Source organism: Hyla sarda, chromosome 8 (genome assembly GCF_029499605.1).
Source record: "Hyla sarda isolate aHylSar1 chromosome 8, aHylSar1.hap1, whole genome shotgun sequence".
Taxonomy (NCBI): domain Eukaryota; kingdom Metazoa; phylum Chordata; class Amphibia; order Anura; family Hylidae; genus Hyla; species Hyla sarda.
In genome coordinates this window covers 50,002,729-50,015,640 of record NC_079196.1, presented here as the reverse complement: position 1 = coordinate 50,015,640, position 12,912 = coordinate 50,002,729, and the positions used below count along the sequence as shown (strand labels likewise).

The 12,912-nt window shown below is 49.8% G+C and overlaps 1 protein-coding gene across 1 annotated transcript in view; it reads right to left on the bottom strand.

Moving 5' to 3' along the window:
• The window catches only part of NOSTRIN (nitric oxide synthase trafficking), an 85,478-nt gene that overhangs the window by 40,630 nt on the left and 31,936 nt on the right, over window positions 1-12,912 (bottom strand). The window contains exons 5-7 of the mRNA XM_056534136.1: window positions 4,568-4,649; window positions 587-649; window positions 393-497 (exon numbers count right to left, since the gene is read on the bottom strand). Of these exons, the coding sequence (XP_056390111.1) occupies window positions 393-497; window positions 587-649; window positions 4,568-4,649 (250 nt within the window). The remainder of the gene's footprint in view (window positions 1-392; window positions 498-586; window positions 650-4,567; window positions 4,650-12,912) is intronic.

Genomic DNA, 12,912 nt, shown 5'->3' with positions numbered 1-12,912 from the left:
TACAGATCCTGTATATACCAATATATTGTCACTGTATTGGGGGGGGGGGGGTAGTTGGGGAATCTTGGTTTGTATATAGTGGATTTTATTTAATAACAGTATAGTGGAATTCTCCAGTCACTAATCGCTTTGTGGTAGAATGGTCTTTGTGTGGCGGTATTATGTGTCCCTTATATAGGTGTAATATTGGTAATATTTATCTTGGTATACTGGTATTATTGGTATTGTTGGTCTCAGTATGCCCGATCTGGTCAGGTTACAATGATGTAGGGTAATATTGCTCCTTGTTTAGTGGTATGTCCCTGTCCTGCACTGATGTCACATCCATTATACTCCTTCCATTTGTTTTCCTAGATATTTTCTAAACCTAGTAAATACCAGTCTATATCCACCTTCTGCTTTTCCTTCTCTGTCACCGAGTCTTTCGAATTTTCACTTTCCACATGATGAAAAAGGGCTTCGTGCTTCTTGGTATGTTCCAATAGCTTCTTCTTTATCTGAATAACAGTTATATATGATTATTCACCAGCAAGGCCTGGATGTAAAAAGAACAGTTCTCTCCCTATAACCAGAATAATGGTCATACCTTTATCTGTTGTCTCCAGTTGCTTAACACAATGCCGGCCGTCTTGTCCACTTCATTATCTAGCTTATGGGCAAGAGTGAAACCATTATTATTGTGTCCATAAATTCTGCAGGCTGTGACTACATGAGGAAACCTAGCATCGAGCCAGGAAAAAAGATAAGGAAAGACACATCTGTGAAGACTTGAATGTTTCTGTGGAATACTAGATTATGTTTGCACATTAGATAGCTGGGTGTATTCACAGTAAGGAATATTTTTCTTAGAGCACTGCCCTATATATAAATGGTTCCATCCCTCCCATCCCAAAAAAAAAAAAAAAAAGGTTTCTGTGCCCTTGAGGTGTCAAAGAGGTGTGGCTCTAGTCAACTGAGAGTCTGGCAGGTAGGAAACTAGCCCCATAGACTCACAATCTCCATTCACAGAACATGCTTGGGATCTCCACAGGGCTCAACTGCTGGCAGACATGCCCTGTGTGTCAATCAAACATGGAGCAGGCGTTACATCACAGGGAAGAGGCGTTGGCGCATGAGAAAATGCTGGACCATTCCTCTGCGGTGTCCCGGCACAGGACATGGTCCTGTACTCTTCCTAAGTCCCCTCAGTACATAGGGCTCTCCTGCAGGGCTCACCCCTTGCTCATCTTAAATAAATGCATTGTAAATGTATTGTACATATTGTTCTTTGTATATAAAGTTGTACAAATGTATAGGACCTTCCTGGGTCATGTGATCTACTGTCATGTGATGTACCCAGAGTTCCCTGGGTACAGGACCTACAGGCTTTGTAACCAATGGGCTTTAGTCCAGCCCCCCTAGTATATAAGGGGCTGTAGTCTCTCAGTTAGCTCTTGCTCTCTTGTTCCTGCACTCTCTTAGTTCCTGGCTACAAAGCAAGCACAATCTCTGCACCTACTTAATTCATCTAATCTAGGCCAAAGCCTAAAGAACCTGCAGCCACTTCAAAACATGAGTTATCAAGCTCTACAATTCTAGTGACTACTACTCAACTCAAGTATACAATTAATAGCACAGTGGCCTGCATAAATCTGAAGACTACAAGTCCAAGCAAGCCTGTGAGGTATCCTGCATCCCGGTTTCCTCTATTAAAAGTTCCAGTTATTTGGACAATTCCTGCTGTGGAATTCCTTTTTTGCCTGCCGTTTCTGGGTTGGTTGTCGGCAGGGCCTTATAAAGAAAACAACCAAATCCTGGCGTCACGACTAATCAGGGGTTAATAACACCTTACCCCACAGGGTTAATACCACCAGACCCTGCAACACCATTGCAACACCCCAGACACCACACCTCTATGACATATCAGGCATTTTGGGAAAATATAAATAAGAAGAAGATATGTAAAAGAATGACCTGTATCCTTTTACTAATAGCAGTTAGATAATGATAGCGGATTCATAGAGTGAAATATGTGGCAGAAAGAAGTGGAAGAAAGGGTCAGCTTTTTTCCCAGAAACCATTGGGAGTATACATAAAAAGTGGAGTAGGTGAACGTCTTTTTACTCCATTAATTCATGTGGTTTAAACTGTGGCCCTGCACCAAATGTATTACATGGTGCAGGGCATGTGATATATACCGTATTTTTCGCCATATAAGACGCTCCGGCATATAAGACGCACCCAATTTTAATGGATGAAAATCTAGAAAAAAAAAGATTCTGAACCTTCAATCTGCGGACCTCCAGATGTTGCAAAACTGCTACTCCCAGCATGTCCGGACAGCCGTTGGCTGGTATAGGAGGTAATACTCACGTGTCCCCGCCGCTCCGGACCCGTCACCGCTGCCCTGGATGTCGCCCTCCATCACTGTTGCCGCGTCCCCGGGGTGTCCCCGTCGCTCCGGAACGTCTCTGTTGTCCGGTATCCTCGCTCTCCGTCGCCGCCATCATGTCACTACGCATGCCGCTCCTATTGGATGACAGGACGGCATGCGCGACGACGTGATTAGCCGCGGGTCCCGGCCGTTGATGGGTGCAGGGACCGCCACGATAGGACAGTGTTTTAATGTGTATTTGCCGCATAAGACGCACAAACTTCCCCCACAGTTTTGGGGAAGAAAAAGTGCATCTTATACGGCGAAAAATACGGTATATTGCTGATCACATTTCTTACTTCAGTACTCCACTTTGATGCTTCCTCTGCGGCAAAAGTGCGACTTTTTAATAATGCTGTCCACAGTCAGTTTGTAAGCCAAAGTCTGGTGTACATTTGCGCCTCTGTTAGCCCAGTTGCACCAAACAATGCGACAAACTGAAACGCTGCACATGATAAATTCCTGACCACTGCATGATATCAACTGAAATCACCACTTGGTATGTTCTTTAAAAAAAAGTCTTCTAAAGCAAAAGTCGCAATGAAAAGTCTCTAACAGCATCTGAGACAAACTGCGTGACAAAATTACCCCACAAAACCATTAATGATAACGTCCCCCATGTCACTTCTGTCCATGGGCTCTGTCTGGAATCACAGATCTTTCCTATAGACTTCTATACGAGACGGGGTCCATAGATAGAAGAAACTGTTTTAAAAAAAAAAAATGCAGATCTAGTTTTTCCTAGGACAATACACCATTGGAAACAGGGCATCCAAGACTATAACTCTATAAAGGCTCTGTTTTTTACCAAACCACATGTCTTCCTTAACCCTTGAGAGTCAATAAAGATCCCACCCATCTGAAAAGTAGAATAGTCTGAGTGGCAGTCCAATGTAATTGGCCCCAACACCAGGAAGAAGACCAAGGACGAATATGCCACACTATGCCACTCAGCCTATTGCCAACTGAGGCGGTGCGATTAAACCCAGAAGAGTATTGCTGCGGCGGCTGGAGTGGGTTATTGGAGGTATAGAGGAGTGGCAGCAGGTATGTACAGTTTGGTTTTTCTAATTGCCGGAAGCCTGGGGAAGTTTGAAAATTTGTTTGTATCCCGGAGTTCTCCTTTAAAGGGGTACTCCACCCCTAGACATCTTAACCCCTATCCAAAGGATAGGGGATAAGATGTCTGATCGCGGGGTCCCGCCGCTGGGCACCCACCTGTTTCTGCTCCGGAAGCGCTGGAGGGTCTGGGTCCCGACCACCGGAACGGAAGCCCGTGATGTCACAACTCCGCCATGGTGTAACGGCCCCCATCCCATAGACTTGCATTGAGGGGACGGGGCGTGACGTCACATGGGGGCGGAGTCGTGACGTCACCGACTTCCGTTCCGGTGGTCGGGTGCCGCATGCTATATTGTGGAGGTCCCTAGCATGCGGCACCCGACCACCGGAACGGAAGCCCGTGATGTCACAACTCCGCCCCCGTGTAACGTCACGCCCCGTCCCCTCAATGCAAGTCTATGGGAGGGGGCCTGACGGCCCCCTCCCATAGACTTGCATTGAGGGGACGGGGCGTGACGTCACACGGGGGCGGAGTCGTGACTTCACGGACTTCCATTCTGGTGGTCGGGTGTCGCATGCTATATTGTGGAGGACCCCAGCGGCGGGACCCCCATAATCAGACATCTAGGGGCGGAGTACCCCTTTAAGACCCATTTATATGTAGAGGGATTATTTGCAAAGTAGCGCTATTGCTGAGTCTTTTTTCTTTTCTATCCTTTTTAAACTAATTTCCTTCATTCTGTAAACATTCTGTAACATACTGTATTTATGTATAAAAACCTATCCCTACAAATGCCTCACCATTAATAACCCATTGCAAATTATTTACATCCACAATTATCTAATGACATCGGTCACAAATTAATTTCCACTAATGATAATTCTCTGACATTTCGGGCTTTGCGTCTTGATCACCACATCAGGCTTCAGAAGACGATATTGGATGTGAAGGATTAAATGAATGACAAGTCGTAAAAGCATCATCATGACATTCACTATATCCCCCAGGGGGGAAATGATTATAAATAATTATATCCTGACCGCTATAAGTAAATACCCAATTCATGGCCATCAATACAGGCTCCTGTTTACCTTTTTCCTCTTCTTGTCGTGTTCATCCAGGACTTGATTTGTTGGTTTTATGGCTTCTTGTACGATTGCTGTGCCAAGTTTTCTAACCAATGCAGAGAAGGCAGATTAGGTTATGAGGCTGTTCAACTGGATAAATGGCCGACAGAATTTATTAGGCTTCTTTTTGTTCAGTAACAATAAACTCTTTGTTTTCTAACCAACACAATTGAAATCTATATAGAGAGTTGAAAACAGGAACTTTCATCATGTCTTATACTCCAGTCACACCCAAAGCTTCCATGGAAATTCTGCTGTTAGGTCTCAGGACCTGAGATTTTAAATTAAAGGGGTACTCCAGTGGAAAATAAATGTTTTCCAATCAACTGGTGACAGAAAGTTAAACAGATTTGTAAATGACTTCTATTTAAAATCTTAATCCTTCCAGAACTTATCAGCTTCTGTATGCTCCATAGGAAGTTGTGTAGTTCTTTCTATTATGACCACAGTGCTCTCTGCTGACACCTCTGTCCAAGTCAGGAACTGGCCAGAGAAGGATTCCTTAAAGCAAACCTCTCCTGTTTTGGGCAATTCCTGACATGGACAGAGGTGTCAGCAGAGAGCACTTCCTGTAGTCCTGAGCAGTTTGGTGTGCAGCTCATTCGGGTGTGTCTCTTTGTGTGCTCCAGAGACTTCCAGCAGACCAGAGCAGGTGTTTCATCAGCCTCCCCAGGAGTGTGGCAGCCTCCTCGGGAGAGCCTCCCTGCATGGCGTCCCTGGCCTTCACCTCCCGTTCTTCAAGGCTGGCGGGGGGTGGAGAGCAAACAGCAACAGCCATTCCGGCCCGGGGTAGAAGATCTGGCAGAGTCTGCAGCAATGCAGGCTCTGCTCCCCCGGCAACAGGTACCAGCCAGAGATCTGGTGGACAAAAGGCGAGGAGGAGAAGTGTGGAGTTGTGGGTAGAGCGAGGGCCCAAGGAGTCCAGTGCCAACTACTGCTCCCGCCTGGCCGCGAGGTTTGCTGAGTATGATCGGTGCGGCAAGGATCTGAAGTTGGCCAGAGAAGATCTGCGAGGCGCTCAGAATCTGGTGAACACTGCACCAAAAAAGAACAGGCCAGAGTTAAGGAAAAAGATCGCAGCACTGAAAGCTGAGATTGTGCAGCTGGAGGAGAGGAGAGCAGAGATCTTGGAGGGGAGCGGTCTCTTTAAGGAAAAGCTTGAGAACGACAGCCGGTTTGCCGCCACGAAATCCCCAGGTAAGGTGGAGGTGGATGTTGGGGAGAGTAGTGGCGGTGAAGATAGCGAGGATGGTGGTGAAGCTGTAAAGGAGGAGGAGAAGGTGGAAGAAAGTGCACAAGTTGTGGAGATGGATGCTGTTCCTGTGGCTACTCCCTATGACACCAAAACACAGGACAGCTACATTGAGCCAGCACAGGTGGCACTACCAGCAAGCGATAGTGAGGAGGATGTGGAAAGTGAGGCTGGGGGATTGTTGAGGGCGATCATAATGCAGGAGTCCCCAGCCCACCTCCAGAATTTTACCTTTGGAGAAGATCAGTGTGAGGATGTGGTGGTGAAGCGAAAAGCTAAGAAACAAAAGATTCAGGAAACAGTACAATATGTGTTTGTTCCCTTCCAGCAGTCTGGGCCAGCTGCAAAGCTGGTTCAGGCTGCTGGGCCCCCCAGACTGCCAGACCCCGTTTCTGTGGTGGAACGGAGCCAGCATGGGGGGTACAGCATGGCGTCAGAAAAGGCAGAGGGCGCAATAGATGTGAAGCCCACCCATCTTGCCGGTAGGGAGGGGCAGGATGGGCTGATGGTGGGCAGTGGCGAGGCAAGCTATGCTGCCGTGTGCTCGGGGGGCGGTTCCCCGAGTGCTATGGGCATTACCGGCACTGCGGGGCACTCCCCTGTGAGGGGGGGGAGTGTCCGGGTCCCGGTGGAGGAGAGTGGTAGGTCTGTGTGCTCGGGGGGCGTTCCTCCGAGTACTGTGTATTCTGTGGGCGCTGCGGGGCACTCCTCCGTGAGGGGGGGGAGTGTCCGGGCGCCGGCATCATCCACAGAACCCGTGTGGTTGGGAAAAATAGGTGCTGGCACTGTGGGAGGAGCTGGGGTGCGCCCGGAGGGGCAGCCCCAGACTCCGGAAGTGACTTCAGCTATGGAGCAGGAACTATCAGCATCGACCCCGGCAGCTAAGCCAGAAAAAAAGAGTGTAATAAAACCTGCAACACTACAAGTCCCAGCCAGCCCAGAAAATGTTAGTCAGGATAAGAGTGCTAGATGTGAGAATGCTGAGTGTGGAAGTGTTGTGGATGAGAGGAGTGTATGTGGGAGAGTCAGTGGAGTGAATGATGGTGGGAGTAGTAGTGATATGAATGGGAAGAAAGATGATGAGAGGAGTGGTGTGAATGGTGTTATTAGTGGTTCTGGGTTTGGTTCTGGGTCTGGTCCGGCTGCCCCCCCGGTAGTGACTGCTCCTAGGAGCTATGCCAATGTCGCTGCCGGGGGTTCAGGGGGGTCCCCGTCTCCGTCCGGCTCTGGAGGCCTCTTGCAACAGCGCCTCCTGGAGGCTCTACGTAGGGGTGACAGGTCGATCCAGGTAGAGGGAAGGGGTGAGGTCGACCTGTCTTTCTGGATAGAGAGGCACGGTTTGGGGGCTTTTCGAGAGAGGAATGGGGAGGTGGTCTGGTCCCTCCCGACATCCGGGCAGGACAATAACCGTAGGAATGTGGTCCGTCTGATTTGGAGGGGCGAGGATGCGTGCCCACCTCGCGCAAAAGTGGTTGAGCTCCTCCTTCAGATGGAATTCAGGGCGAGCGACATCTTTGCCCTGATTCACCCCTATGGTTCGTCTGAGTTTGACGTCAGTTTCGTTCGGCCGGAGGGTCTTGAACTCTTCTGGTCGAACTACGAAGTGGCGAAGAACGAGCCCGGCTGGCGGGATTTCGCCGTAAAGGCGATTTCCCGTCAGAACTCTGTCAAGAAAGTGACCGTTTTGACCCGTAACGAGTCGCTTTCTTGTTATGACATCATGACCTGGCTCGGACGGTATGGGGATGTGACGGACATGCCCAAGAAAAACTTTGATGAGCACGGGATCTGGTCCGGGGCCTGGACGTTTTCCGTCAAACTCAAGCGTTCAGGGAGTACAGTTGCCCACATTCCGTCAGCCGCCTTCCTTGGACGTGATAGGATCCAGGTCTTCTACCAGGGGCAGCCTAAGGTCTGTCACAGGTGTGGCAGCCCCACCCACTTTAGCGCAGCCTGTACTGTGCAGGTCTGCGCTTTGTGTGGTGGGGTGGGTCATCTGGCCGCATCCTGTAGGCAGATCCGGTGCCACCTGTGTGGTGTCCTCGGGCACCCTTTCAGCCGTTGTCCTAGCGCCTTCACCCGTGCAGCGGCCGCTCCGGCTGAGGAGAGCTGTGAAGTTGCCTCGGCTGGGGAGGGCACGGGCAGGGATGGGGGCGCAACAGGGCTAGTGAGGAGGAAAAAGGGCCCCGCCAAACTAAGGCGGGAGGAAAATCGGAGGAGGAGTAGGGAGCTGGAGAGTGCCCAGGTGGCGGGGGTAGCTCCGGCCCCTGCTCCTGAAGCTGGCCCTGTAACCGCTGAAGCCCAGGAGGAGGACGTGCTGGATGAGGAGGTCAGGATGCTGCGCAAAGAGGAGGGCAATATGGCCGACACTTCCGATTCCTCCCACTATGAAAGTGTGGATGAGGAGAGTGGAGAGAGGCCTAAAAAGAAAGACAAGGGCAAAAGAAAAGGGAGATAGAAGAGGTCAGAGCCCTCTGTTCCCTGTACTACGGGCCAGGTCCAAAACGGAAGCCTGATTGCCCCCCCTCTGATTGACCTGTCAAACCGGTACCTCGTCCTCGATACCATCTCCTCCCCCTCCTTGAAGGGGGAAGGTGAGGGCCAGGTGCCTAGGAAGAAGGAGCCTCCAGGGGGAACTGGGCCCTGTCCTATTGAGGCTCCTTCCTTGGAGGGCAGGGCTAGACCGGGGCCGGACGTAGATGGGGATCAAATGGACCAAACTGAATCAAAAAAAAGAACTAAGAGTGGTCCTGCCCTCTCATCTTCTTCGGGGGATGAGGGGGCTAAAAAGAAGGGAAAGAAAAAGTAAAGGGTGTGGCCGTCTAATTTAATCACCCTGTATGGCGGCACTCACCCCATTGACGCTGGCATCTATTAACTGTGCCAGCATAAAGTCAGATACGGCTAGATTCACAGCCTTTGATTTTCTTGGCCGCGTTGAAGCTGACATTTTCTTTTTACAGGAGACCAGGTTGCCAGATCTAGCCTCTCTGGTAAGAGCCAGAAGAGAGTGGAGGCGTGGTCCCTCCCACTGGTCTCTTGCGGCTGAGCCGTATAGTGGGGTGGCGGTCCTTTTTACCGCTCCTGTTGAATGCCGACGGGTTATTGAATTAGAAATGGGGAGGTGCCTGATCTTAGATGTCTTCATGAAGGGACAAGAGCTTCGGCTCATTAACATCTACGCCCCGCAAACTAAGCGGGGCCGTAAAGATCTCTTTATGAGGATTAAGCCCTTTCTTTTTACGAGTCGGCAAGTGATCTTTGGAGGGGACTTCAATAATGTCACGAGGTCCCAAGATCGGAGAGGCTCCAATGGTCCGCTGACTTGCGATAGTGTGGCACTGATTAGCATAGCTAGAGAAGCTCGCCTAGAGGACGCCCACATCCGGAGCCCCTCGGGCCACGCGGGTTTCACCTATCATCAGGGTAGTCGCAGGTCTAGGATAGATAGGTTTTATTTAAAGGAGGAAGCCGTCTCTTCCGCAGTGTCCGTGGTTGAGGTGGAGTTCTCCGATCACTGTATGATTTTGTTTTCCCTGAATGTTTCAGAGACCCCCCGGATGGGTAAAGGTTATTGGAAGCTGAATTCGTCCCTCCTGGAGGAAGCAGAGGTGAGACAGTCCTTTGAGGATTTTCTTCAGAGTCAGGTACCTTTACTGGGCCTCTGTAGTAATAAGCTGGAGTGGTGGGAGATATTCAAGAAGCGGGTTGCGGGGTTCTTCCGCCAGCTCTCGAGCCTCAGGTCCCTGAACAGGTATCGCCTGTATCAGGGTCTGAGGAGGAAACTCGAGCTTCTTGTCTCGACTGGAGGTAGCCGAGAGGATATCTCCAGAGTGAAGTCCTTGCTGATGAGGTGTCAGTACGATAGGCACGCATCTTTGGTTTTTGAGAGGGATTTCGGGAAGTACCGCTCGCCCGACCCTTACAGGAACTGCAAGATGTCAGTGAGTAGTAAAGTCATTTCAGGACTGATTGATAGTACAGGATCTCTGAATCGGTCCAGATCAGGGATCTTGGAGGTCGTCAGATCCTTCTACTCGCACCTCTTGGGGAGGAAGGATCTAGATCGAGACAGGATGTCGGTTTTCCTGACTGAAACCATTCCTGAGCCAGGGGTAGACCCCTCTCTTGATGTTTTGGCAGAAGAAATAGGGGAAGAGGAAGTGAGACTGGCGATCGAGGGGCTCGCCCCCAAGAAGTCGCCAGGCCCGGATGGCTTAACATCTGAGTGGTACAGGACCTTTAAGGAGTCTTTAGCTCCCCTCTTGACTGAGATATTTAATGAGTGTCTCTCCTCGGGCACTCTGCCGAAGTCAATGAGGAGGTCAGCCCTGATTCTTCTGTCAAAGGGTAAAGATCCTAGCCGTGTTGAGAATTGGAGGCCCATAGCTCTTCTCAATACGGACAGGAAGCTTCTGGCCAAGATATTGTTTAATCGGCTGGTGAAGTTTGCACCCCGGCTCCTTTCGGGGGCTCAGCACTGCTCTGTTCCAGGCCGAAGCACCTTAAGTGCTGTCCTTAGTGTCAGGGAGGCAGTGGAGCGGAGTAGTGCAGGTCTCTGGAAGGGGTACTTGCTGTCCTTGGATCAGGCCAAAGCATTTGATCGGGTGAACCACGAGTACCTCTGGTCCGTCCTCCTGAGATATGGCTTACCAACTACTTTTGTTAATTGGCTTAAGATCTTGTATGCAGGGGCAGAGAGTTTCCCGCTTGTGAACGGGTGGTCTGGCCGCTCTTTTGAGGTGGGGTCCGGAGTCCGTCAGGGTTGTCCTTTGAGCCCGCTTTTATACGTGTTCGCAATCGATCCCTTCGTCCGGAGGGTAGATTGTGGGCCGTTGGCGGGAGTCGGGATGTGTCTGGCGGAGCCGGCTGTCACCCAGAGAGTGGTGGCGTACGCTGATGATGTCACTATTTTCGTCTCCTCGAGAGAGGAGGTCGATGTGGTGATGTCGGAGGTGGAACGCTACTCGGAGGCATCCGGGTCTAAGATCAACCGGGATAAGTGTGAGAGTCTCTGGCTGGGAGGGGGGGATCCCACGTTTGATCTCCCGGACACCCTTCCAGGGCCCCAAGAATCAGCAAAAGTCTTAGGCATCACATTCGGCCAGGATGATTATCCCACCAAAAACTGGGATGGTAAGCTCCAGGATGCCACTCAGAAGGTGAACCAGTGGAAGGGTTGGTCTATGACCCTCAGGGAAAGGGTACACCTGATCAAATCGTACCTGCTCCCCTTGTTTATCTATCTGGGCAGCGTATGTATCTTGCCAGAGGCTTACTATACTAGGATCTACAGCCTGTTTTTCCAACTGTTATGGGGGAACAGGATGAACCTAGTCAAGAGGGAGGTTACGTACCGCACGAGGAGACTAGGGGGTTTATCTATGGTAAACCCTGTGGTGTTCTTTACGAACACCTTCTTGAAAGCCAACATCGCAAACCTCTGGTCAGAGAGGGCTCCTCCGTGGGTACTCTCCTGCAGGGAATGGTTTCGGCCTTTCTTCCAGGAATGGGAGACAGGAGGGCAAGTGAAGGACCTCCGTACGCCCCATGGATATCTTCCGGCTTACGCTACCCCGACTCTGAAGGCGATACGTCGGTGGGGTCTGGGAGTGTGGGAGATCAGGACCCAGTCAAGGCAGTTCCTTGACAAACGGGTTCTGTTGACCCACTTTCAGAAGCCTCTGGCGCTCATGGACTGCCCAGGTCGGGATCTGAGGGTGGGGTTGTATCTTTTGAACATGAAAAGGATCCCCCAGAAGTTTTGGGACTTGGCCTGGCGCTGCTTTCAGGGGAAGCTATATGTAAGGGACAACCTGAAGTGTAGGAACTCTGATGACCGGGGATGTCCCCGAGAAGAGTGCGGGGACACGCTGGAAAGCATGGACCACTTCCTGCTTCATTGTCCCTTTAATATAGGGGTTTACAACCGGGTGGGCGCTTCCATCGGCTGGAGTCAACTTGCCGGCCTTACCTATCCGGAGTGGGCTTATGGGGCATTCAGGTCCCTGGGTGGCCGAGACCGGGGCACTTTATTCTTAGTTAGCTTAGTGGTTAGGTACTACACGTGGAGTGCACGGTGTTTAGTGTCGACCCAACAGAAAATCCTCTCCGAGGTGGAGGTCTGTAGGAATATCACCGGTGACCTTGGGAAGATCAGGTCTTTGGAGTATGGCAGTCTTGGTACCAGTAGGGCTTCTCTCCTATGGAGAGGTTTTTCTTTTGATGTGCCCTAGGTACTAGGCCCTTAAGGTGAAGTACCTTATTTTGGCCAGGGATAGTGTATATATCTTAGGGTGAGTATAGGGTCAGTTTCATGAAGGGATAGTGATAGGGTTAGAGATTGATAGGGAGAGGAATTTAAATTTAATTTTATCAGGATTGCCATCCTTCTTCCTGGTGGGGGGCTATGCATGTCACCTTAGCCTTTTGTTTTGTTTTCTATGGAAAAGATTGTAAAGGGCTTGCAGGCAACCAAACTTGAGCCTTGTGGTTTTGGTGTATTGTACTGTTAATATTGCTTGTTGTAGAGTATGTAAATATTGTTTTGTATATATATTGTTCTGTTTACATTAGGTGGGTAGGGGTGTATTTTAGGTTGGGTGGGGGGTTTTCGGGGGGTGGTGGTGGTCTGTACCCAGGACTGGACTGTTGCAGTGGGTACTATTTTGGGGGTCTGGTATGGGTCAGTTGTGGACAAAAACTGTGACCTATGGACTCTGACCCATGTCCAGAGGGGGTGGTGGGTGATGGTTTAGTATAGGTTGTTTTTCTGTGTTATTGAGTTGTTTGTTATGTATAATCTGTATAGTTTTATGTATATACCCTTTTTTTTTTTTTTTATTTGTACAATGTCATAATTATTTGGGAGAGAAAGGCAGTCGGACCAGTTTTCAGTTATTATAGTATAGTGTTAAGAGTACACTATATTTATGTTTGTGTTTATGTTTGTGTCCCAGTAGGGGAGGTTAAAAAAAAAAACATGTAAAAAAAGGGAAAAAAAAGAAAAAAAAAAAGGGTGTGTGTGTATGTATATATGTGTGTATGTATATATGTG